The sequence below is a fragment of the Carassius auratus genome, chromosome 1, assembly GCF_003368295.1.
Source record: "Carassius auratus strain Wakin chromosome 1, ASM336829v1, whole genome shotgun sequence".
In the NCBI taxonomy this organism is placed as follows: domain Eukaryota; kingdom Metazoa; phylum Chordata; class Actinopteri; order Cypriniformes; family Cyprinidae; genus Carassius; species Carassius auratus.
This window is the reverse complement of record NC_039243.1, coordinates 13,629,821-13,656,533: the sequence shown is the minus strand read 5'-3', so window position 1 is coordinate 13,656,533 and position 26,713 is coordinate 13,629,821. Positions and strand designations below refer to the sequence as shown.

Genomic DNA, 26,713 nt, shown 5'->3' with positions numbered 1-26,713 from the left:
TCAATAATCCATTACATTACAAAGGTAGGCTTAATATAATCAGACTACTTTTTTGATTATTTTTAGACTTGATCTGTCACCTTTATCACATTGATTTAAATAGGATAATCGTGTACTATAATGATGTAAAAGCACATAGAGTAAGAAAATATATTGTAATTAATAACAAGAAATGCATTACACATTATGTCAAGGTTTCCCAAACTGGGGTTAGTAAAGGAACTGCAGGGGGGGTTTGGGAGTTTGATGAAAAGCTAACAATTCATTAATGTTTTTAAAAAAAATTTAATTTAAAATAACAATCAAAATAAAACAAAAAAAAATCTACATTTTATGTTTACCTGCATACCATGTGACCATTAATCAGAGAACCTTGAACGTGCAAATGTGATACTGAATAATTCAAATATTTATTTCAAAATATCAGTGGTACTTTAATCAAATATATGTGAAAGAGGTTCGTTGAAAAAAAAGTTTGGGAATCCATGCATTCATTACATGTAAATAAGAAATAATGTGAATGTGTGCATTTTAATGTGTTTTAAAGACAAAAGCCTTCCAAAGCTATAGTAATACATGATTAAATAACCTACTAAGTGTTGATCAGTTGATGATGCAATGATGAAACACTTCTTAAACCTGAAAAGATTATTATTATTATTATTATTTGTAAATCCAGCTGTCAAATGCTGTGTAGCCACCTGAATAATGACTATGTGTGAATGTCCACAAAACTGAAGACTTTCTGGGTGTATGTAAGGAACAGACTATTTTAAAAAGAAAAATTTAAAAGATGTGAAAGAGGAATTAGGGAGAATCCAAAAATTATGAATTATTTTTGCTATTGTGTGAATATGTAACCATGTAATCAATAAAATTGTGGCATAACTGTAGTCTGATTATGAGTATTATGAAATGTAATTCACTCTAATGTATTAATTTTTGGAATCTGATTACAATGCATAATCCAGATTACTTGTAATCAGTGTGTCACGATCATTACATGGAGTGCCCATGAACTTTTGTAGAGGGCACTCCAATCAGGACAATTCCACACTCACCACCAGATGCCACTTGGACTCTAGCACCTCTTATCTGTTGCACCACACCCTAACTACATTTCCCATTAGTCTCTGCATCACAATCACCCTGCCACACCTGCACATCATTCCTCAATCATTCTCCTTGCCACACCTGCACCTCATTTACACACACATATAAGCAGCACACTCACTCTCACTCACTGCGAAGTCTTGTTTAGCCAGTCTGACATTTCCAAGCGTTTTCCTTGTGTTTCCCTTCTGTACCTGACCTTTGGATTGTTTATACCGACTGCCCCCGACATCTGCTTGTTCCTGTTATCGATTCTGATTATCCCCACATACCTGACGCCGTTACTGATCATTGCCTGTCTGACCATTCTCATTAAAATCTCTTTCATCATTACATTCTCATTAAAATCTGTCTCATCATTACACAGTGACTATCCAGCTCTATCTGCAAAAGTATTTAGGGATTGGCGGGGCTATAAATTGTAAATGATTTTGGTATGTTGACAATGAGCACGTGACGGTGATGTGGTATAGTTTTACTTTGTGTGTCTTCCACTGTGTTCATTCTATTTTTCAATAAGATCAAAGAAAATGCGTTTAAAAAGTTTGAATATTGAGTCTGACTCGGTTTTAGTGCCCGGTCACTTTTGCCCATGAATAAAATTCTGCCCACCCACTGGAATACTAAAGTTGATGTCTAACTTTTAAAAACTGAAGGAGGAAAAGGCAAGCCGTCCCAGGTCGCTAAAGACCCAAGGTATGCATTTATTGTCAATGTGCAAAAATCTCATTGCTTGTACAGTGCTGTAACAGTGTACTGGCTTCTTCTTCTTCTTTTTTTTTTTCTTTACTGGCTACCAACCTTGGATCTTCTAACTTAAATACAATGAGGAACATGTTCATATTTACTGAGAAATTAGCCTATTATACAACAACAATAATGATCAATTGTTGAAAAGAGTTTGAAAAGGAGCTGTGAGCCATGGACATGAATCAACAACTGATGTAAAAGACAGGTTTAAACTTGCCATCTTTAGGACAGAAATTATTATTTTGATAACCTGATAGATGAACCGGCAATTAGGTTTTTCCAGGCGGTCTCAGACATGGCATGCCTGTGAATTTGTGTGTTCACTCATTGAGTATAATTTGCAGTTAGACAATGTTAGACAGACAGCAGGAATGCATAATTCTGTAACATAAAACAATAATAAAAAAAAATATATATATATATATATATATATATATATATATAAAATAACGTCCCTGACTGTCAGGACGAGTATGAATTTAATTTGACCACAGTCAGTGTTTTTAGTCGGTGTTTAAAGTCATTTAGCGTGTTGTGTCTGTGAATTTAAGACCAGCTGTTGTCAGTCCTCCTCATAAAAAAAATTAAAATAATTCTCAGTCTATTTTCAGTTATGTTAGTAACCTAAAGTTCAAAATATCTGCAGTGTTCCAGCTTAGAAATGAGCAAGTCATGATTTCTTTGTTCTATGACTAAAATGGTTTACAATATTTTACAGAATGTATTTGTTTACTTATCTGTACAAGTTTTTTTTTTTTTTTAATGCGAATAAAATTGTTATATTGCTATAAATTGATGAAATAAAGAACAATCGCCACTTTCCTCATTGCATCCTGCAAGTCTCAAGTTTAATGCATCTCACTTTACCTGTAATGCGGGACTGTCAACAAAATTATTGATTGAACAACCTGCTGAACTTTCAGAGCCCTTCAAGAACGTTCGAAGGGCTCTGAGAACAGGAGTGGTCTTATTGCGGAATGTGACTTTTGTTTCCTAAGATTATAACAAACTGGGCTGGGCATACAGTCACGGAGCAAATTAAAACTTTTCATATGCATGGCCAAAGGTGGTTTTGACCCAACTAAAACTCATCTGATGCACTATGGATCAGAAACCTCTCCCAGTTTTTTTTTTACTGCTGTAGCTGTATCAAATCCATTTTGGATGTTTCACATTTTCAAAGTTAATGTAGGTTAGGAATGATTCATAATTTTGTGGATGTGTGAGATGTGACTATTTTAAAGGCAGCCATCTTTTAATAATGTAACTCCTCCACCGGGGTTAATCATTTGCTGAGGTCTGATTGCATGACGTCTTCTGAACACTGTGAGATAAGGTATACGTATATATACACTTGTCATCAGAGACTAACAATGACCAAAAATTAAGGGGAGATTCAGGAGGAACAGAAGCAGATTGAAAACAGATAGAAGGTAAGAAGGTCTTTCTATTCTATTCTATTCTATTCTATATTTTATTTGAGATTACATATAAACAGAGTTCATGCACACACACACACACACATACACACTCACATGCATATATATATATATATATATATATATATGATGGACACATGGCATTTACTTGAATTTACTTGAAGATTTTACTTGATCTATGTGTACTTTTTACATTTATTTATACATTTCCTCTTTTTATAATATTTTAACCCAATTCCCCACAATTCTCAATAAAGACAAAAAAAAAAGCATTTAAAATAAAGAATTTCCACAGACCAACGTTACTTAAAAGAAAATATTTCTCATCTTGATTCAGATGATCATGAAGTCATTAGTGCCTGTCGTGGCCCTGATTGCACTAGTGGTGTCCGGAGTGCAGGCATTTATTTCAGTTGGGGGTACCAGAAACACCCATGTATCCATTACTGGCAGTGCTGTAATGGAGAAGATCCGTGAGGTGTGTGAAGCAGTGGCTGAATCAGAAGGAAGAGATTTCAAGCCAACGGTGGGTTTATGTACAGTACAAGTAAAGGCTGTGCATTTTTTCGGAACACATAGAATAGCTTACGTTTTTCAAACATATGACTCATTTCCCAACTTAACCCAGGGCTCATCAGCGGAGGAGCTGCTGCGTGCATGTCTGGGCACGGCCACAGGAGATGTTTCAGGTGCTAAGTTCCGTACAGCACTAAATCAGATCTACACACAGAATGGCATTGTGGACCGGGACTTCATGAGCAGCGCAGCACACCACTTCAATAATGAGGCCTTTAATGAGGGACGCAACCTTATCATTCAGGGGACTGCGGCTATTAAAGCGAACGTCCGCACAGACAACCTTCAGTCTGCCCGAGAAACACTAGGACGAGTGTGTCACACACTGCAGGTCAGAGAGAGGGAGATAAAGTCAGTGACTTAGCGCAAGCATAATATTCAGAATTGCTCAAGAACATGTTTTTACCCATTAACTATTTGATGCCACTTACCTATTGAAAAACCATTAAGATTAAAAAAAATATAAAATCAAAATACACAATAAATATAAATACATGTTTCTCTATAAGGTGTGTTTTTTAAAAAGTATTCGATCAAACATATTTGTCAATACATTTATTTCTATTAAAAATGCAGTAAGGCCTAAAATCACAATATATAAAAAATATATAATAAATATAAACATAAATGTTTCTCTAACACATGTGTCTTCAAATGGAAAAACAAACACAATTTTAAAGCATTAATTTGATTGATGTTTTTATTTATTTATTTTTTTCAGGACTTTTACAGCCACAGTAACTGGGTTGAATTGGGTAACAAAAGTCCATATGCCAACCTCATCAGACCGGATCTCAAGATTGAGAAGATTGCAGGTATATAAAGTCAGTGGATGTGATTTATGAGAGAGACTCATATGCGGAAACAAAAAAAACTAAAAAACAAAACGATTGCACCATTTTTTTGTTTTGGCATGTGCAAAGTTCAACCGTAATAGCTTATAAAAATTAATGTTTCTACTGAAAAGTGTAGATAAGTGAACTGATGACTTTGTTCATAACTACATAACATTGAGATTAATTTATATTGACTGATCCTGAATAGGAAATTGAGTAAAAACTCAGTAAATTGAGTTAATGTTTTCCATTTACCCGTGTGTTTCAACAAATGTATACTGCTTTAAATAGATTGCATATGTATGTGTTAATGTGCAGACATTGCGATGCCAACATGCAGTGACTGTGCCAGTGGTACCTGTCCAAACCAGCTGCTTCCTGCTATTCTCAATGGGAAGTACCTCACTTCAGGATATATGGGCTTGTTCTCCAGTGACAAACCTCAAGGTGAAGAGACAGACATAGGTTTATAGCAAGAGACATGCATCTGTACAAAATTCAAGCTACTTAAATTTAAAGTCTAATAATTATGTAAATAGATCAGTTGTTGAAAGCACAAATAAAACTCAAATTAGTTTTAGTGTTCATTCCTAAGTTGCTCTATGGGTAAACAACTGAGTTACGACTTATTTAAAAAAAATGTTGTCAGTAAGGTTGTGGCTCAACCCATTTCCTGACACATATCGCACATTTTTGTTTCTTTCCAAGATTACACAATAGAGCTAAATCTATGGATTATATTGTGTTAATGGGGTGTGGTTCCAATTAGGCAATGTCCAAGTTTACCAAAGCGAATGACTTTGTGACAGCAGTAAACCTATTTATAATAAGCCTTCATCGAAAGAAGAGCTAAAACATAGTATTTCAACATTTAGAAGTGCAAACCTTTCACATTTGACTTATCTGGTTTATTCTATTTCCTCCCTTTAAATGAGATAACCCACAGTTTTAAAAGTAGAAAGTATATATGGGAGTGGATTTGGAAAGATACTATTTAAGTAAAACTTTCCTTAACTTTTATATGTCTTTTGTGTGTGTAAAAGGAAAATGTAGCCATGGTGGGCAGACTGACCTCAGCAGTACCCAGAATCCTCGAGGCGGGATCAGTAAAGATGAGCCCCGTTCCCATAATACTGATCTACACACTAATGCTGCAAACTTGGCAGCTGAAGCAACCCTGGAGCTGCTAGAGGATATCCGTGGAGCTATAGGAAACAAGGAGTACCTTCGGTATTAGAACAGATTCCTTGTATATCTTTAAAGAAAGATATTTTGAAAGAAATATTTGCAAAGCTGGGAGTAGTTTTTTTAAAGGTCCCAATTTTTTGTGCTTTTTTGAAGCTTTGATTGTTTTTAAAGTGTGCAATATAACGTGTTCATGTTTCGCGGGTAAAAAACCCCAGTATTTTTCACACAATTCACCTATCTGTATACCACTGACTTCCTTGTTCTATGAAGTCCCTCCTTCAGAAATACGTAATGAGTTCTGATTGTGCCAGCGGTTCCTGTGTTGTGATTCGACAGCAGCTTAGAGCATGCTGCCCTCCTGGAAACGTGATTGGGCTAGTTTTGAGCAGCAAGTGGGCAGGATTTGTTTTGAAATCCTGGCAATGCTGACCTGAACTAGTGATGGGAAGTTCGATTATTTTCCGCGAACCGGTTCTTTCGGACGGTTCGATTCAATAAACCGGTCGAAAAAAAATGGTTCATCGGTTCTTTCATGCTCGACGTAATGACGTCATTGGCGATGACGTAATGGCGTCACGTCTATCAAACATTCAAATATATAAAGTCAGTAATCATAACTTTAGTCAGTTAAAACCTCATAATCATAAATCTCATAAACCTCAAAATCAAGTTTACATTTGAGTTTTGCAACAACACCTAAATACAGTAACAGCAATAATGTGCATATGAGGATTTAAGTCTTGAAGATATAAAGTAAATAAACTAGGTGTCATCAGCGCAGAAACCATGATCCACTTACTAAACATTTATGTATTTGTAATGTATTTGATGTATTTGTTATTAAATGAACTTACGTTTCGCCAGATTGCCCTTCATCCAAGCCCTCGAAATACCCGCGCTCATAACATTACTAGTACAGAATCAGAATCAATCACCAAAAGAATCCCTTCGGTTCAGACTTGCTGTTAGTCAGTTGGCTTTACTCTGAATCGTGCATGCGCAGTATCATCAGTTCATCGGTTCTCAAATCGGACGCGTCCGACAGAAACGATTCTCGGTTGAGTGTACTGTTGATCCGAAAACCGAAGCAACCGGTTCTTGACTCGAGAACGAGAATCAGCTCATCGCTTCTCAAATCGGACGCGTCCGACAGAAACGATTCTCGGTTGAGTGTACTGGTGATCCGAAAACCGAAGCAACCGGTTCTTGACTCGAGAACGAGAACTGCTCCAGCAGTGGGCGTGTTCGTTCATTATCTGGCTCGGCTCGGTGTTCATCTTCAGTTCGGTCTTCACAGCGTTTCAAACGATTCAGTTCGATTTGGTGAACTGGTTCAACTGGTTCACTAAGAAGAACCGGTTAAATTGAACGATTCGTTCACGAATCGGCCATCACTAATCTGAACCCACCTGCTGGAAATGTACTCATAATCACAGGAGTGTTTTTACTGACGAGATGCGCATGAAAATCACATTCAATGTTTTTGCACAGCCCTAACTTCTAGTTAACAAAGCTAAACAGCGTTGCCCTTTGTGTAATAAGTTACAGAAACTTAAACGCACCAATTTAAATAATAAAATACACTTACTGGTTGTGGTCCATAAAGAACGCCTTCTCCAGACAAAGGGGGAATTGCTCCATCTTCCAAGAATAATCTTTGTGCGAATCCGGCATTAAACTGATTGAGATTGAGGAAGCTGTCCTCAGAAAAATGTGCTGCACATTTTTTACATTTGGATTATAATTTTCAGGAACCGAGTTAAACATAAATTGTAACCATTAATTTCCAAGTACAGCGTCCCTGGGAAGCCCAAACAAAGGTGATTGGACTCTGAGATGAAATGAAAATAACAGCGTTTTGACGACATGGCGACAAACACAAACACAACTCTTCCTCTTCTCCATCGGAGCGCAACAGGACCACGCCCCCTTTTTTGTGTATTCATGTGGGTGGAGGTTAGTCAAAAAACTGTTTTAGTGACGTCATTACTGCAGGAACTACAGGGATGTAGTCCAAACGGGTCGTTTTTTTGTAGGCGAATTCTGTTAAATCAAATATCTCGCTTGGCATTGAACTTTGAGCTTTAGAATTTTACTGATATTATTTATACTCTAACAACAACATTACACGCTAACTAAAGTTTAAAACATGGGATCACGAAGAATGGGACCTTTAACAACCTGTTCTCTATGTTACCATTCAAACATTTGGAGTCAGTAAGATTTTTTTTCTTGGAAACTATTAATAATTGTACTCAGAAAAGATGCATTACATTGATCAAATGTGAGAGTAAAGACATTTATAATGTTAAAATTTTAAATTTTAAAATTTAAATGCTGTTCCTTTTCTATTCACGGTTTCCACATTTTTAACAGCACAAGTGTTTTCAACTTTGATAAGACACTTTTCTTGAGCACCAAATCAGCATATTAGATTTTATTTTATTTTTTATACAAATGATCATGTGACAACGAAGACTGGTGTAATGACTGCTGAGAATTAAACTTTGCCATACATTTAGCTTTTACATTTTATAATATAGTAAAATAGAAAACAGTTCTTTTAATTTGTGAAAATATTTCACAATATTACTGTTTTTATTTTTTTACTGTAAACATATTTTTGCTCAAATAAATGCAGCCTTGATGAGCAAAAGAAACATTAAAAAGTCTAACTGCACCCATACTTTTGAATTGTAGTGTATATAAATCTAAATGTATTTATATATATATATAATCCAATTTTAAATCCAATAACCAAAATAAGTGTCCCTCTTTTTTTTTTCTCTTCATCAGTATGATGGGTATTGCGCGAACTGCAGTCCTGGCTTTTGTGATTGACACCACAGGCAGTATGTCAGATGACATTGCAGAAGCTAAAAGAGTCGCCTTCAACATCATTGACAGTAAGAAAGGGACTCAAGATGAACCATCTGAATATATTCTGGTGCAATTTAATGATCCAGGTGAGTGCAAAAAATATTTCTATTAAGCATTGAATTGCATAGCAAATAGAAATATTTGGTAAAAAGAAAAAGAAATCTAATTAAATGACACTGAACTGCTTTTATTGATAATTTTCATTATTTTAATGCAATGTATAATATGTTTATTTACCAATATTTGTTTTTTATCTTGTTTTTTTCCCCGTTTTTTTTTTTTCAAATTATGCAAGATGAGGTATATTAAGAAACATAATGAAACATAATGAAGCCTTTATGTTGGGAACATGCCTATGGTGACATAAAATATTGCTTTTGTAGGCAGCATACTAAGATTTGGAACAGAGCAATTATGTACTTTTTCATTTGTATTACAGAAAAAGTGATCAGATATAGCCCAAATTAATGTAATAAATTACTTACAGAAACAATCTGTAAATATTTTCTATGAATTTGTAGATTTTGGACCATTAATAAGAACAACAGACTCAGATGTGATGAAGTCAGAGATCTCCAAGCTCAGCGCTAATGGAGGAGGAGATATCCCAGAAATGTGCCTGTCAGCACTTCAGGTACTGGGTTGTCTGGTCTTTCGGCTAATTATCTCAATCTTCATATGTTAATACTACAAATATAATGCCTATAAGAACTATTATATTATTGCATTTTATAAAGAATACAAGTAATAACTTTTTATTGCCCACTTGACAAGGTTTTCTAACCTTCTGTTTCTCCCACAGTTGGCCCTGACAGGAGCTCCTTCCTCCTCCTATATATATGTGTTCACGGATGCTCCACCTAAGGATACATACCTGGAGAAAACTATCAAAGCCCTCATTCACAGCACCAAGTCTGCGGTAAAATGTTCCATCCTTTTGTCACAGACCTTGCCATAAACATTTTCACCAGCCCATCATCAGTTTCCCACTATTCCAATTATCACCCTTTCTATTCAGGTATCTTTCTTCATGACAGCATCAAAGAGGAGGCGAAGGACCCTGAGGGCATCGTCACAGTTTAAGATGTATTATGACATGGCCTTGTCCTCTGGGGGTCAAGCCATCGAGGTCTCCAAATCCAGCCTCTCTCAAGCCACTGACATCATTGTTGACACCTCTACTTCAGCTTTGGTATGATCAGCATCTTATAGTCAATTTACTACTGTAAACATCTCACAACCAAAACATACTTCAATATTCAGAAGTATAGGGGAAGATGTGGCCTAGGTTGTTAGTTCGAGTCTTGGGCCGGTAATACCATGACTGGGGAGCCCTTGAGCACTGCTGAACCCCTAAATGCTCCCCAGGTGCTGCAGCATAAATGAGTGTGTGTTCACTGCTGTGTGTGTGCACTTTGGATGGGTTAAATGCAGAGCACAAATTCTGAGTATGGGTCACCATCAGTGGCGGCTCCAGACAATTTTGATTGGGGGGGCAATGGGGGGTCCTGGTCTTTTCAAGGGGGGTCTCATGAAAACCAACAAAAAATACAGTGGACATGGCTAAAAACTGCATATTTCTGCTACTAAACAACAAAAACACCTTTGCAATGTAAACAAATGACAGGCTACATTTGTTATTCATATCCTTCACACTGCACTTTCATGTCAGGTATATTATGCATTTTTATTGACACTGATATTTTTACATTTATTTCCAGATAGATATTATTGAGTTTACAGGCTAAAGTGGTCTTTCTGTTGTAAACACTGTTGCTATTGTAGAAAAAAATATTTGCATCACATTTAAAATATAATTATATTTTAATTCATTTCTGAATTGTTTTTATTTTTATAATGATAATTCAGAGAATGAGAAAATCTGAATAAGCCTTACCAGTGTTGTGATAATTATTTTTACGTGTTAAAAATAAATAAGTACTGTAATATGATAAAAGTTTATTCAAATAACATAAAAAAAGACCAGACCCCTCCATGCCTGTGAAACTTTTCTCCCTCAAACAGCAGCACGCTAGCGTTACTTCTACACTACAGGCTGCACACAGCAATATAAACAACGTATCTGCATGTTCTCACATCACATCGTTCTTGTAAAATAATAATAAGTAAATAAACATCAAAATCACTTCGCTGAGAATGAAACACCACTTACCAGCTGCCACGATGTTGAAAATATCCTCTAGCAATTAAAAAATGCGCGTGCAGCATGAGGAATCTTCCCGGTTGGATGAGGTCGTAGTCAGGTGAACCGTCATCATGTTGGTCATTTTATTTACGGCTAAATTTTTATTAATAAATTGTACTAATATTATGATTGGGCGTGGGCAGGCATTCACAAAAGTTTGTTATTACAAAAAAGATTTGAGGAAATTTTGCTTTGACAAAAGGGCACTTAAGGGGCAAAGGAGCAGGTGCTCAAGTGAACCGGTTCTTTCGGACAATTCGATCAAGTAAACCAGTTGAAAAAAAAAATGGTTCACCGGTTCTTTTGCGCTCGATAATGCCGTCATTGGCGATGATTGCCCTTCATTCAAGCCTTTGGTTTACCCGCACTTATAACATTAGCACAGAATCAGTTCAGAATCAATCACCAAAAGAATCAGTTCGGTTCAGATGCGCTCTGTGTCAGTCTGCTTCACGCTGAATCACGCATGCGCAGTTATCATCAGCTCATCGGTTCTCGAATCGGACGCGTCCGACAGAAACGGTTCTCGGTTCAGTGTATGAATAAATGTCGAAATAATTATTATTTATTATTGTTCTGCGTAGTTTGAAGAGAAACATCTTTGGATCTTTATCCCGAATATATATATTTTTTAATCAGGAAGAGGCTGGGGGGTCAAATGGGGGGTCAAGGCATTTTTTGGCAGGGTCTTGAGACCCCCCAAGACCCCCCCTGGCGCCGCCGGTGGTCACCATGCTTGGTTGTATGTCATGTCACTATTCAAAGAACTTGCTTTTTCTCAAAGAAGCTATCAATTTCATTTTTGCAATTGTTTGTACACTCTTCCTTCATCCACCAGGTGACAATTCTTCAGCGCTCCAGGGATCCAGGACTTGTAGAGAGTTTCCCCTTCCTACTGGATAAGTCTTTGTCCAACACTACCATCTACATCACAGGAAGTAGCCTCACATTCAACCTACGCAGCCCCACAGGTAAATTCAGAGGCACATAAATTAACTAAAATAAAAATTTCCCCGAAACCCATTTTCATGACTGTACATAGTATCATGATACCAATTTGGCAGCACTAACAAACAAAACAAAATACACAGAATCTAGATAACTAAAACTAAACTAACAATGTTAGAGTGAAATGTTAGAAGTCATTAAAAAATGATTGTATTATAATGCTTAGCTTCAATATATGATATCAAAGTGAGTTCTTTCATTATTGCCTAATGAAATGCTCTTGCTTCCAGGTGTGACTCAGTCTAACACTGTTGACAATGGACCTCTGGGCACAATTAAGAAAGTGGGAAACCTGCAAAGAATCCAATTAAATGGAACTGAGATTGGCCTGTGGCACATTGACATGACAACAACTCAGCCCTACACCATTAAAGTGATGGGTGAGCCATCATGCACTTTTTTGATAAACCATTGCAAAGCCAAACACTTAAAGGGTTAGTTCACCCAATGATCAAATTTATGTAATTAATAACTCACCCTCATGTTGTTCCAAACCAGTCAGACCGTTTATCTTCAGAACACAGTTTAAGATATTTTAGATTTAGTCAGAGAGCTCTCACTCCCTCCATTGAAACTGTGTGTATAGTATACTGTCCATGGTTAGAAAGGTAAGAAAAACATAATCAAAGTAGTCCATGTCACATCAGAGGATAAGACAAAATTTTTTGAAGCATCAAAAATACTTTTTGGTCCAAAAATAGCAAAAACTACGACTTTATTCAGCATTGTCTTCTCTTTTGGGTCTGTTGTGAGATTTAAAAACACTGCAGTTTAGTAATATCCGGTTCGCGAACGAATCACTCAATGTAACCGGATCTTCTTGAACCAGTTCACCAAATCAAACTGAATCGTTTGAAACAGTTTGCGTCTCCAATAAACATTAATCCACAAATGACTTAAGCTGTTAACCTTTTTAACGTGGCTGACACTCCCTCTGAGTTAAAAAAAAAAAAAAAAATATCCCGAAGTAATTCACGTACTCAAACAGTACACTGACTGAACTGCTGTGAAGCGAGAACTGAAGTGTCACGACCGGGATACAAGGATTCACGGAGAGAGAACCAATTGCGAGTACATTTTTATTAAGGGGTAATCCAAAGAGAATAAACAGTCCAGGCATGAGTCGAAACCAAAACATCAATCCAAACATAAACAAAACATGAACACAAGGCAAGGGCACGAACTGACGGACATGAATTACTCAAGGACTCCGTAACACATACTAAGACAGACCAGGTTATTTACACAAGGAGAGACAAACGCTAATGGGAAATTGACAGAGTGTAATGATTGGTAACTAGTGACAGCTGGGTGCAATAATTAAGCAGAGAAAGTGAGGAATGTGGTTCATAAAGTGACAGACACCGTGGGAACACAAACCAGACACTGTGACATGAAGATGAACACCGAGTCGAGACAGATAATGAACGATAGATTGTCTCGTTGTCGAGTCAAGAACTGCTTGCATCGGTTTTCGGATCACCAGTAGTTCTTTCAGACAGTTCGATTCAATAAACCGGTTGAAGAAAACGGTTCACCTTTTTTTTGCGCTCAACATAATGACATCATTTGTGATGATTGCCCTTGATTCAAGCCTTCGGTTTACCCGTGCTCATAACATTAGATAGAATCAGTTCAGAATCAATCATCAAAAGAATCAGTTCGGTTCAGACGCTCTGTGTGTCATTCTGCTTCACGCTGAATCACCATAGACAGTAAAAGAAATGGACACAGGGACCCCATTGGATTCAATGGAGACAAGTGAATTAGAAGCACGCACTTCCTGGGGGTCGAGCGTACTGCGGAGACTCAAACTGAGCTTGATGATGTAGATGTTACGTGAGCAACCAGTTTGACAATTGTAAGTCTTCTAATCGCTGTGCCAAGAGACATCTGAATCAACCACCGAATCTTGCAGACGTTGTTGAATAATTTTGTCACGTTGCTCTTATGGACTCTCTATGGGCTTCTCCCTTGACTTCATGCATCCACGTCCCCTCATTGCCTCATAGACTGTAAAAGATTGCCGGCGAGCTTCTCCTCCTGTCCATACGGTCATTTCTTTACTGTGCGACAGACAATCGTTAGCCTATTTTTACAAAAACTGCTTCTACAGGGCCATAACGTAAGATACAAGGCAATGGAGCCTTTCATACATTTTCGTGTTTCTTTCAAAATAATTAATGGAAAAAACAGAGTCTTTAAACACCTCAGATGTAAAGCTATTTGCTGTCAAAGTGACGGCAAAATGAATGGGAGTCAATGGAATGCTAACAGCAGGTGGGGGTCCGCTAGCCAATGGTGGCACCCAGGGGTGCTTCAATAAAATATGAAACCCCGCCCCTCTGTGAATCACACATGCGCAGTTATCATAAGCTCCTCGGTTCTCGAATCAGATGCGTCTGACAGAAACGGTTCTTGACTCGAGAACGAGTCAATCTTCTGTTCGTTATCTGGCTCGGCTCAGTGTTCAGCTTCAGTTCTCTCTTCACAGCAGTTCAGTCAGTGTACTGTTTGAGTAAAAGAATTACTCCGGGATTTGGTTTGGTTTAACTCAGAGGGAGTGTCAGCCACATTAAAAAAAGTTACCAGCTTGAGTCATTTGTGGATTAATGCTTATTGGAGACGCGAACTGTTTTAAACGATTCAGTTCGATTTGGTGAACTGGTTCAAAAAGATCTGGTTACATCAAACGATTCAATATCACAAACAGCTTTGTTTTGAAATCTCACAACAGACCCGGAAGAGAAGACAATGCTGAATAAAGTCATAGTTTTTGTTATTTTTGGACCAAAAAGTATTTTCAATGCTTCAAAAAATTCTAACTGACCCTCTGATGTCATATGGACTACTTTGATGATGTTTTTCTTACCATTCTGGACATGGACAGTATACCGTGCACACAGTTTCAATGGAGGGACTGAGAGCTCTCGGACTAAATCTAAAATATATTAAACTGTGTTCCGAAGATGAATGGAGGTCTCAAGGGTTTGGAACGAAATGAGGGTGAGTTATTAATGACATAATTTTGATTATTGGGTGAACTAACCCTTTAAGATTTGCCAACCTGTCATGAGAAGAATATGGCAGCATTGATCAAAAAACATTTTAATTTAGAATGTAGGTAATTTTGTTGATAGTATTTTTATGCCTTTCTAATGTAATGTAATCTTTTACAGGTCAGAGTGCGATTACATTCATCTATGAATTTGTGGAGGAATTCAAAGGACCCCATCCTGCATTTGCTGCCATTGATGGGCGGCCGTCAGCAGGTTTAAACCGTTGTTCTATTTAACTATTAAACAATCCTTATTAAATGATTTGAATGGAAGTGTACAGATTTGTTGCTCTTTATTTAGGCTCACCGGCTAAGCTGCTGCTAACACTGACTGGAGAGAAAGGTCCAGAGGCTCTAGAGCTGCAGGAGGTTGCTCTCATGGAGGTGTCTGGGGTAAAAGTGTCTAATGGAACCATTGAGAAAATGGATGGTGGAGATTACCTTATTACTGTGAAAGAAGTGCCAGAAGGAGAGTTTGTGGTGTTGCTGAAGGGAAAAGACAAGACCTCCTCCAGTCTGTACCAGAGGCAGACCACCACACAGATATCTCAGTCTAAAGTCACAATAAAGGTACAAACTGTATTCTTAGTGTATTCTTCTTCTTTACATTTAATGAGACCAATAGGTAGGTACATTAATGACAGCATATTCAAACATAGTGTGTATCCTTCATACATAATGGTCTGACATTCCAAACAATGCATTGCGCCAAGTTCAGTGAAAACATTCATTAATGGTGGAGGAGAAGAGAATATCACATTCGCTAATGATTGCATGAGTTTTTCACATTTATAGGAAACATTTCATGAAAAATTTCTGACTGTGTGTGCTTGTGAAATAGTTTTTAACCTCATTCTAAACTATTCTAAATGAATGTCTACATAACCATGGTTAGTCATTTTAATAGAACACATCCAAACACCGTCTTTACATAAGGGTTTTCTACACAGCCTGTCCTTTACAGTCTTTCATCGCTCTTAGCAATCATACTAAATCTTTATGATAAAATATATTTAACATGAAATATCTTAATAGAAAAATTATGAATTATTATAATTTTTTTGTATGTGGTTTGTGGCATTTGTTCCTTATTTTTTCATCATAAAAATAATTTATTTTACAGTAGTATGCAAGTTATTAATTAATCTTTTTTTGTGTGTATTTGAAAACATTCTTTGAAAGCACAAATTTATGTGTGTTGGGGCAGCTGTTGCCTAATGGTTAGAAAGTTGGACTTGTAACCCGAAGGTCACAGGTTCAAGTCTCTGCGCCTTCAGGAGTTGTAGGTGGGGGGAGTGAATGAACTGCACTCTCTTCTACCCTCAATACCCATGGCTGAAGTGCCCTTGAGCAAAGCACTGAACCCACAGTTGCTCCCTGGGCACTGGATATATAACTGCCCACTGCTCCGGGTGTGTGATCATGGTGTGTTCACTACTCACTGCTGTGTGTGTGCACTTGGATGGGTTAAATGCAGAGCAACAATTCTGAGTATGGGTTACCATACTTGGCAAATGTTACGACTTTCATTTTCATATCTAGCTCAATAGCAGTGACAGCAGTGGCAATCCACCTGTCAATCAAGTTATAATGTATGAGTAATAACAAAATTCACCCCCCCTCACAGTTGTCATGAAGGGCAAAATAAGCTATATAGACCAAAATCATTTATTTTTTGAACCAGGCTGTAAACATGTTTTACTGTAAAGTTAGGCATTTTATCATTGGGAGTCTATGGGATTGACTCCCTTTGCAGCAAGCCTTAAGGGGCCATTCAATGAATTGAAGTTTAAGTCACTTCCGTATGGGCTTCCATAGAGAGAGAGGGAGGTTGCCGCTTGGGTAATAGTCTGCTGTCAAAAGTTCGGATCGAGGGCACATAACGGCTGCAAAGGGGGCGCTCACGAGCACCCTTCTGAATGCTAAAATGACAAATGGGACACTCTATGGTCTCGTGGACTGACTCGCGCAGTCTCGCACATGGTGGCCATTATAAGTCCTGTCGTGACAAAATTAAATCAACTCCCATCAGCATAAGAGACAGACTCACTCTCAGGTTAGAATTAAAAAGAATGCTTTTATTCTTTGCAAAGAAGGTCAGACAGTCATACAGTAACATTGAGTTCCTGAAGAGTGCGACGGACCCAGGAAGAGGGCAGTCCTCCACCTTATATCCCTCTGCTGCGTCAAGGTTACAAAGTCTTAGCAGCTGTAAATTTCCATGGATAACATAAAACACACTCTCTGTGGTTTGTTTCTCACACATTTAGGACTTAGGTGACCCCCTCATGTCATCCTCAGGCATTGCCCCTCCCCCCCCCCCTACTATATGGCCCAATGACCCTCTCAGGTCATTCTCAGACATCTGTTTCCCCCCCAGGTGTCCCCCTTCTGGACCCACACAGCAATTCTAAGAAAAAAAACATGCATATATAGGCATACAGAAGCAATGTTATTTGAAATTTTCCTATACAATTTCCCCCTTTTTATCATTCATTGATCACTAAAACATAAAAATGCATTACTACTGGTTATACTTTCACTACACACTTAACATTATGTTTGCTCTGGATGCTGGACTAAACGAATAAAACACTGTTATTGTGTTTCTGACATCAGTCAGACCCACAGTCAACTCACAGATACAAACACAATTCAAAATCAAGAATTCACACTCAGGAATACAACCATTATTCAAAATCAAGCAAACTTAGGGCATATCATCACATTTATACTCCTCATCTAATTCGCTTAAATTATCACTCTCTTAAATTTGTGAAAAAAGCTAGAAAATATGCTAAGGCTTTTTATATGGGGATAGACCCTATTTTAGGCAAGCGAACAGTATAGATTCAGATAGGACTGAACATGACTTATTTCAAAGAAAAAATATCATAAATCTCATACATTTCACTATAGCTTCCGCTACTGTTTGGCTCTTCATCAATAGTTCCTCTTCGAACTCGAGCTTCGTCGAGCGCTTTTGGGGAACGCCTTTGGCAAGAACAACTCTGAATATCGTGTGCAATCAGTTCAATGGAAGAGCGTGACGTCACGGACAGGGTGACGTAGCGACCAGGAAGCTATAAAGGCACGTGCCACGCAGCTGGCTTCAGCTTCGCGTCATTCAGCAAGCGATCTGTGTGTGCATGTTCATAAGACTGTCTTGTAAGTCTTATTTACTGTTGTCTGTCCAGTATCATTAAACTAAGATGCCTAAGTCTAAAGCGAAGACCAGACATTTGAAGGGCGAAACCAAATCGCGCTATAAACTGTGTGTTCCTCCATGACAGCGCTACATCACGGCTGGAGACACACATGATTTATGCGTGGTTTGCCTGGGGTCGAAGCACGCTGAGTCGGCTCTCGAGGGAGCAGTGTATATTCCTGGGCGATTGAATGTGGGAGCAGACATGCTGTCGAGACAGGGGCCGAGGCCCGGGGAATGGATGCTTCATCCCGAGGTGGTGAAGCAGATATGGCAAATATTTGGCAAAGCTCAGGTGGACCTCTTCGCGACTCGAGAGACATCGCAATGTCCCCTCTGGTTCTCTCTAGTTCACCCAGCTCCACTGGGACTAGATGCCATGGCACAGACTTGGCCGAGGCTTCGTCTGTATGCCTTTCCCCCCATCGCTCTGCTCCCGGGAGTTCTGGCGAGAGTACGCCGGGATGGGGTCCTTCTGTTGTTAGTAGCCCCGTTCTGGCCGGGCCGAGTATGGTTCGCAGATCTGATTTCTCTCCTCGACGGCTCTCCTTGGCAGATTCCCATCAGGACAGATCTACTCTCTCAGGCGCAGGGCAAAATAATTCACCCTCACCCGGAGTTGTGGAAGCTGTGGGTGTGGCCCCTGAGGGGGCACATCTGTTAGCAGCTGGTCTCTCAACCGAGGTTGTTGAGACCCTACTCCAATCCAGAGCTCCCTCCACGAGGAAACTGTACGCCCTGAAGTGGAAACTCTTCACTTCATGGTGCAGAGATCGCCACCTTGACCCTGTTAACTGCCCAGTTGCTACAGTTCTGGAGTTTTTACAAGCTAGGCTCTCTGCGGGGTTAACCCACTCCACCTTAAAGGTGTACGTGGCGGCCATAGCTGCTTACCATGTCCCTTTCAGTGATCAGTCACTGGGTAGACACCCCCTAGTTACACGTTTCCTCCGAGGTGCACTGAGGCTGAGACCTCCAGTACGGTCCCGTATTCCCCCATGGGACTTGGTTGTTCCCTCGAGGAACTAGGGTTACATACGAAACCGAGGGACGTTTTCTCCCCACTCAAATCCATGATAGTGTCTTCATTGTACACAGTCATTTGAACCATTTGATGTGTAACACTAGACTTCACCAGTCTCTGTACTGAGCTGGATACCAACTGAAAAATACACGGTAGACATAATAGCAGCAAAAATCATTTAGCAGCATTATGTGTACACTCTTTTACGGCCATTATGTGTACGCTCTTTTACGGCCATTCTCATGTGGGTGATGATATTGGTAACGTTGTCACTGTAGTCTGGAATATGAAAACAACATGATGTACCCAACTATGATGCTCATATTTGTCTTTTCACTTGTGCGCAGTACTTCGATGCTGTTTTTCAATGCTCTTCCCGCTGATAAGGACGCTTGATGTTTAGGCTGGATTCTGGCCTTGTTGACGTGTGTCTCCAGATCTTTACTCCCTCAGCTTATCTTCCTAATATGCAGGTGGGACCTTTCTGCAGTGGCTGGCGTGGATCCACGTTGCTCTCTCTGCTACTTTCACAGCCGTGTGAGTGGTCAGAAGCACCTGGAATGGTCCCAGCTACTTTTTCGCCTTCCAGTTCTTTCTCCTCAGATCTCGTACCACCACGAAATCTCCTGGTTTCAGGTCATGCAATGGGATTTCAGCAACCTGCTCCTGAGCAGCCTTCACCTGCGCACAGACATTAGACAACAGAGAAAACATTTCCTTGCAATAACTCAATGTGTCATGCGCACACACCTCTGTAGATGGCAGCTGTTGTTTACCCTCCTCTTTACCCATAAATGGGGGTTTGCCAAAGAAAATTTCAAAAGGGCTCAGGTTTACTCTGGATCGTTTTCTTATTTTCATGTACATGAGAACGATTGGGAGCACCTTAACCAATCTGAGTTCAGTTTCCTCACAACACTTAGCCAATTTGTTTTTTATTGCCCCTACATAAAATGTGTTTCATTGTCTGAACTGATTTTTCGTGGAATTCCCCATCTCGGGACTATTTCAGTCAGCAGAGCTTTTGCTACTGCTGCTGCATCCTGTTTGGACATTGGGAAGACCTCTATCCATTTGGACCACGTCCACAAATTCCAAATAACAATTTTTCTTCCCTTCACATGGGGACAGTTCAATTAAATCCATATGGGCTGGCTGGGATACCTGAGACATTTTTATGCCTCTCGCAAAATTATATGTATTACAAATGACACATCTTTTACAAATTTTTTGCATAAATTGTGAACCCCTTTGTAAACCACAATTCTTTAATTTGCATAATCATTCCCCCTTTCTATTCATGGTCTTTCCCATGCATCGACTTAGCATAGTGAGGAAAGAAGTGTTTAGGTAAACAAGGCTTGCCATCTCTGCTCATCCATACTCCATTCACCATCGTACAACCACTCTGTTTCCATTTATCTCTTTCTTGCATGCCCTGTGAAGATGAACAAATGTCAGAGTTATTTTCAGATAACAAAGTACACTCCGATGATTTTGTCTGCTGAGATGCCGCAGCCTTCGCCGCTGCGTCTGCTCTGGAGTTTCCTGTAGATACAGAATCTTTGTTATTAGCATGTGCTGCACATTTACAAATGGCTATCTTTTCTGGCAGCAAAATAGCATTTAGCAAATCTGCCACAAGGGGTGCATTTATTATTGGTTGCCCATCTGACTAATTTCCTGTGTTTCCACAGCTCACCAGAATCATGAGTAACCCCAAATGCAAAGCATGAATCTGTGTAAATTGTGACGCATTTGTCTGTCATTAGTTTGCATGCTTTTGTTAATGCCACAAGCTCAGCTGCTTGTGCCGATTAATTTGATGGCAATGAGCTGGAGGCCACAATGTCAAATTCAGTTGTTATCGCATAAACACCCCATTCAGGCCTGTTTGTGGATCTTTAAAAGCTGAGCCATAAACCCATTTTTCTCATCAAACATCTGAACAAAGGGTTTATTTGGGGCCGGCAAACCCAGAGTTGGCGCAACAGACAGCTGAACTTTCATGTTCAGCAATGCCTCTTTCGCTTTCTCTGTCCACTCAATCCTATTGCATAACTTCAACAACTTCCCTCTCAGGGCTCTCAGGGGCAGCTAAAAAATTGCATAATTTGGAATAAATGTTCTACAATAGGAACACATTCCCAAAAATGAAAGTGTTTGTTTCTTTGTGAGTGGTTTTGGGACTTATCTTATAGCTTTAACCCTTTTTTTTCAGACAGTGATTTGCTATTTGGTGTTATTACATGCCCCAGGAATGTAATCTGTTGTTTTACAAACTGCAGTTTTGTCAGGCTGACTTTATGGCCCTCCTGAGTCAGATGCTTCAAGAGAGTCACAGTGTCAGTTACACATGTAAGCTCATCACGAGCACACAAGCAAAGATCATCCACATACGTTAATTAAGCTGTACCTGCTGTCAGGGTCAAAGGTTCCAAACTCCTTCTTAGAGCTTCGTTGTAATTTATCAAACTTTATCAACTGGCACGCTAAAAAATGCATTTGCCAAATCTAACACTGAGAAGAATGTTGCATATTGTGGTATTTGTGACAAAGTTGTGTATGGATTTGTCACTGATGGAGCTCTGTTTCTGACAACAGCATTCACAGCCTGTAAATCTTGCACAAATCGCCATTCTGTGGGCTGACCCTCATCCCTGATCTTTTTCACAGGAAAAATTGGAGTGCGAACTGGAGAATCATTGCATGGCACCATTATCCCCTCTCTTAATAGTGACTCAAACACTGGTTTTATACCAAGAATTGCCTCTAGTTTTAGAGGGTATTGATGTTGACATGGTCTGTAATCAGATTTTGGGGTGACCACAACTGGTTTACATCCTTTAATTAAACCAACATCGTATTTGTGTTTTGCCCATAACTCTGATGGCACTTCTGCTAATGCTGGATGTATATCTCAGGCACAAATAATTGTCATGCAATGTATATATATGTATATATTTATATGAAAGTGAAAGTGAAAGTGAAGTGACATTCAGCCAAGTATGGTGACCCATATGTATATATCCGCTAAAAACTCAATCAACTAGCCCCTCTACTAGCATAGGATATTTAGCCATTTTCATAAAGGCTTCACTCTTATACATAATCACACATTTATCAGGATGTTCATCAACAGAATCAGACATACACAAAGGAAAGCAAGCTTTTTCTTCATTGCAGAGAGCAGAAAGTACATCAGTGTATGCTTCTTGATTTAGCCGTTTTCTCGAGGCAATCCTTCGCCCAATGACCATCCTTTTTGCACAGTCTGCATCTTGTACATCTGAATGTCAAATGTTCATCAGTCTCGCAGATCCAACAACCCTATCTTCCATATTGTTTTTCAGTTTCATTCGGATATCTTCCTCCTCCTCTTTTCCATCTTCCCCTTTTCGATTGCTTAGCTTTCACTAACGCCAGCTGCCACTCTCTGTCGAGGTCAGGGTCCATTTTCGCGGCTTGCAACTCAATCACGGGAAAATGTGAATATGGCGGAGTTACATGTTTAGAAACACAAACATCAGAGTTTTTAGTGAGGCATTTACATTTTCTTCACATTCTTCTACTTTGTTTTCCTCCTTTCTACTTGCTAATTCTTTCTGAATCGCTCTCCTTTCGCTCCTATCTTCTTCCGCTATCCAACAATTCACAGTTTGTTCACATTTCTCACACATGTCTCTCGCTTCCCTCTTCTTCCACAGCTTTTAATTTCTTAACACTCAATGTTCCCTCTTTCGGAAAACCATGCTATTTAATTAATTTCCCCATATCTTGCATGCATTTTTGGATATACACTTTTTTTATTTGCCTAAACACCGGTGTATCATATTCAATGAGCTTGCTCTGAGACTTTCCCATATCTGCTGGTTTCCTTCTCTGTGGATACCTTTTCCTTCAGCGCGCCTATAATATGTCAGACATCTTCAACAGATCCGACTTCCCCTGCCCAAGTCGGGGAGGCAATACTCGCACAGTCTCACTTCCCCTCTTAGAAATATGTTAACCGCTTGCGCGTGATCTCAGCTTATCGCTTCGAAATATCTGTCTCTTACCCGAGAGCTCTGTTGCCACTCCGGTTCTTTTCTAATTCCAGTGGTGTCTCCTCCGGGCCTCGGCAGTCGGTCCCTTTCTCCCTCAAATCTAATCGGGGTTAGGGCTGAACTTCTATAATCCAGGATGACCAGTCACCATCTGCTCACAGGTCCAGAAGACACATCCATGGAATCCCAAGTTCTGACACCAATTTTTCGTGGCAAAATTTAATCAACTCTCATCAGCATAAGACACAGACTCACTCTCAGGTTAGAATTAAAAAGAAAGCTTTTATTCTTTGCAAAGAAGGTCAGACAGTCATACAGTAATGCTGAGTTCCTGCAGAGTGCGACGGACCTAGGAAAAGGGCAGTCCTCCACCTTATATCCCTCTGCTGCGTCAAGGTTACAAATTCTTAGCAGCTGTAAATTCTAAGAAAACACATGCATATATAGGCATACAGAAGCAATGTTAAATGAATTTTTCCACCACAGTCCGCAGGACCGAAAGTGCACATGAAGTGTTCCATTTGGGACATGGCCTTATTGTTGGGTTTAGTTCTACCTCCTGTAGGGATATCTCAAAAATCCAGGGGCATTGTCACTACCTTATTAGACACTCGTAAGTCCTATGACCATTATACTTCCTTTAAATGGCAGTAGGCAGCTCACTAGTTGTTTGAATAAACCTAAACTGAATTCTAATCCCATTTTCTTTCCATCTAAAGGCAATTGCAGACAGTTCCATGCTGCCAGGAGAAGTATTTAAAATAAATTTTACTGTTACAACCAATGGAACCAGTGGTAACTACACAATTCGTGCAAGGAATGACAAAAACATCCCTATGACACATCCATCAACGTAATTTCTCCACTTAGTTCTCAGATCACTCAGTAATGATTTAATCAGCTTTCCTTATCAAGAATAAAATGAAAACGTTCTGTTTCTTTGTCATGCCAGTCTCAATCTCGTGAGTGGCGGCAGTGCTCAGGGGACATTGTCTGTCACTCCACCTGGTGATATGGTCTCAGGCACAGATGTTACGCTAACCATCGAGGCAGAAGGCCCTGGAGGAAGTGATTCTAACTATGTCGTCCTTCGCCTCTCTGTTCTCTCCAAGGTAACCTCAGTTGGTTTCAGACAGACTGATAAAACTTTCTGTTTTTGTGAAATTTCAGTGGAAAAGAATGCGTGCTTTGATTAGCAAATTAAATGAGGCATATGTATATGTGGAGTTTATTTCAGCACTGATTTTGCAGTAGTGGTGTCCCAGCATAAGAAAATGGAAAGTTTAGACCTCTAAATGATTTCTATGTCAGTCAGTTATTTCTTCACACAAAACAAATTGTGGTTGAATTATGATTAATATACGTACTATGCTACCATTCAAAGGTTTGTTGTCAAGTATGATTTTTTTTATTTTTTCAAGAATTCCTTTATTTAGCAAGAATGCATTCAACTGATCAAAAGTGGTAGTTTATGCTTTTACTTCATTAGAAAATATTTATGTTTTATATAAATATTGTTCTTTGCTAAATTTCTATTTATCAAAAAATCCTAAAACAAAATGTATCATGATTTTCACAGAAATATTAAGCAGCTCAACTGTTTTCAACACTGATTATAATAAATGTTCCTTGAGCAGCAAATTAGCATCTTAGAATGATTTCTGAAGGATCATGTGATACTGAAGATGGGAATAATGCTTGCTTTGCATCACAAGAATAAATTACAATTTAAAATATATTTAATTTGAAAACCGTTATATTAAATTGCAGTGACAAGCTGATGTATCAACTCCCCCTTTACTGTTCCATCCAGGTTACCGACTTTTCACCTCCAAAATGTGAAGTTGTCAATGTACAGGGTACTTGCTACTCCTCCTCTTGCAGCTCATCAAACTGGGAACTGTCTGTCAACATCACAGATGGTAATGGCACAGGCATCGAGAGCATTTCCATCCAGCAAGGCAGTGGAAACTTCACCCAGAGTAAAGTGGAAGATGGTGTGATTGTGTTTATGGGTCTGTATGAGGCCTCATGTTGTTCACCTTCTGTGACTTTGTCTGCAGTTGACAAGGTAGGGAATGTGGGCAGGTGCAGCTACACCATGAAGTCCAGTGCAGGCTCGCGCCTCATCAGCATGTCCTTCCCTCTGTGGGCATCTCTGCTTTTATATTGTTTTCTACATGACACTTTCCCTTAGTAATGAAATTAGTATTAATTGGTAGTATTAAATGGTATTTCCAGATATGCAGGACTACCAATGAAGAACTATGCTGTGTATACAGACCATACAAACCTCAAAAGATAGATTAGAGTTTTGTGTGAGTTCATATGACAGGCAGAAATATAACTCATTTTTTATTAACATGAATCTAACAGAAATGAATGTTGCAAAAATGTAAAAATAAATGCTTTCTAATCTACAACATTACTTTTTTCTGCACAAATATATAAAATGTTTATTATATTTTGTCTAACCAAATAAGTTCACATGTATTTTGAACATCAATAAATCATTTTGAAGTACACAATTGTGTACATTGTACACAAATATCTGCAATGATTTGCAGGTCAGTTTACAGTTCAGCAACCTTAATATACACTTAAGGACTATGACAGTTGTACTACATAAATGATTATTGTGAGTTTACTAACTAGTGTTTTGTGCTTGCATTGAATGATGTGGTACATCTTGAAAAATGAACATGTAATCTAGACTATCTCAACCAGCTATCCAAATGTTAACCACTTTACACTTTAACAAAAATAATGCAATGAAGCAGTTAACATACTATTTTTTTTTTCTTTAAAAGATGATTAAATTAAGGGGATAGTTCACCCAAATAATACATTTTATCTTTTAAAGAAGGCATCTTCATAAATTGAAAGGATAGTTCACCCAAATGAGAAAATTATTATTAATTATTATGATTTAATCACACTCAAACCATTTTAGGTGTATATGACTTCTTTCTTTCAGACAAATACAAACAGAGTTATATTAAGCTTTATAATGTCTGTGAATGGGGGTCGAGATTTGGAAGCTAAATAAATTGCATCCATCCATCATAAAAAGTACTCTACGAGGTTAATAAAGGCCTTCTGAAGTGAAGCAATGCGTTTGTGTGAGAAAAATATACATATTTAAAACTTTACAAACCGTAATCTCTAGCTTCTGCTAACTTTCATACAGGCCTTTACAAGAAAGTAGTGTTCTAGCAGATGAGGAGGATGTAGGCAAATCATAAGTGTTAGTCACTTCTCACCGGAGCTTATGCTACCCCTATGGCCTACGAATCCCCTGGAATGCCACTGGACCGGAGCAATTTTTATGATGGATGGATGCACTTTATTTAGCTTCAAATTCTCAAACCTTATTCACTT

The 26,713-nt window shown here is 38.7% G+C and overlaps 1 protein-coding gene across 1 annotated transcript; it reads left to right on the top strand.

Moving 5' to 3' along the window:
* The first annotated feature begins 3,224 nt into the window (after positions 1 to 3,224).
* On the top strand, positions 3,225 to 25,684 carry LOC113071613 (von Willebrand factor A domain-containing protein 7-like). Its single transcript, XM_026244949.1, has 17 exons — positions 3,225 to 3,296; positions 3,640 to 3,828; positions 3,931 to 4,209; positions 4,600 to 4,693; positions 5,033 to 5,161; positions 5,758 to 5,944; positions 8,699 to 8,868; positions 9,304 to 9,416; positions 9,585 to 9,701; positions 9,801 to 9,974; positions 11,827 to 11,959; positions 12,227 to 12,376; positions 15,176 to 15,268; positions 15,356 to 15,624; positions 24,052 to 24,185; positions 24,285 to 24,444; positions 25,146 to 25,684. Exons 2-17 carry the CDS (start codon positions 3,640 to 3,642, stop codon positions 25,527 to 25,529), a joined length of 2,775 nt encoding a protein of 924 aa, XP_026100734.1. The 5' UTR covers positions 3,225 to 3,296; the 3' UTR covers positions 25,530 to 25,684.
* Positions 25,685 to 26,713: the final 1,029 nt, after the last annotated feature.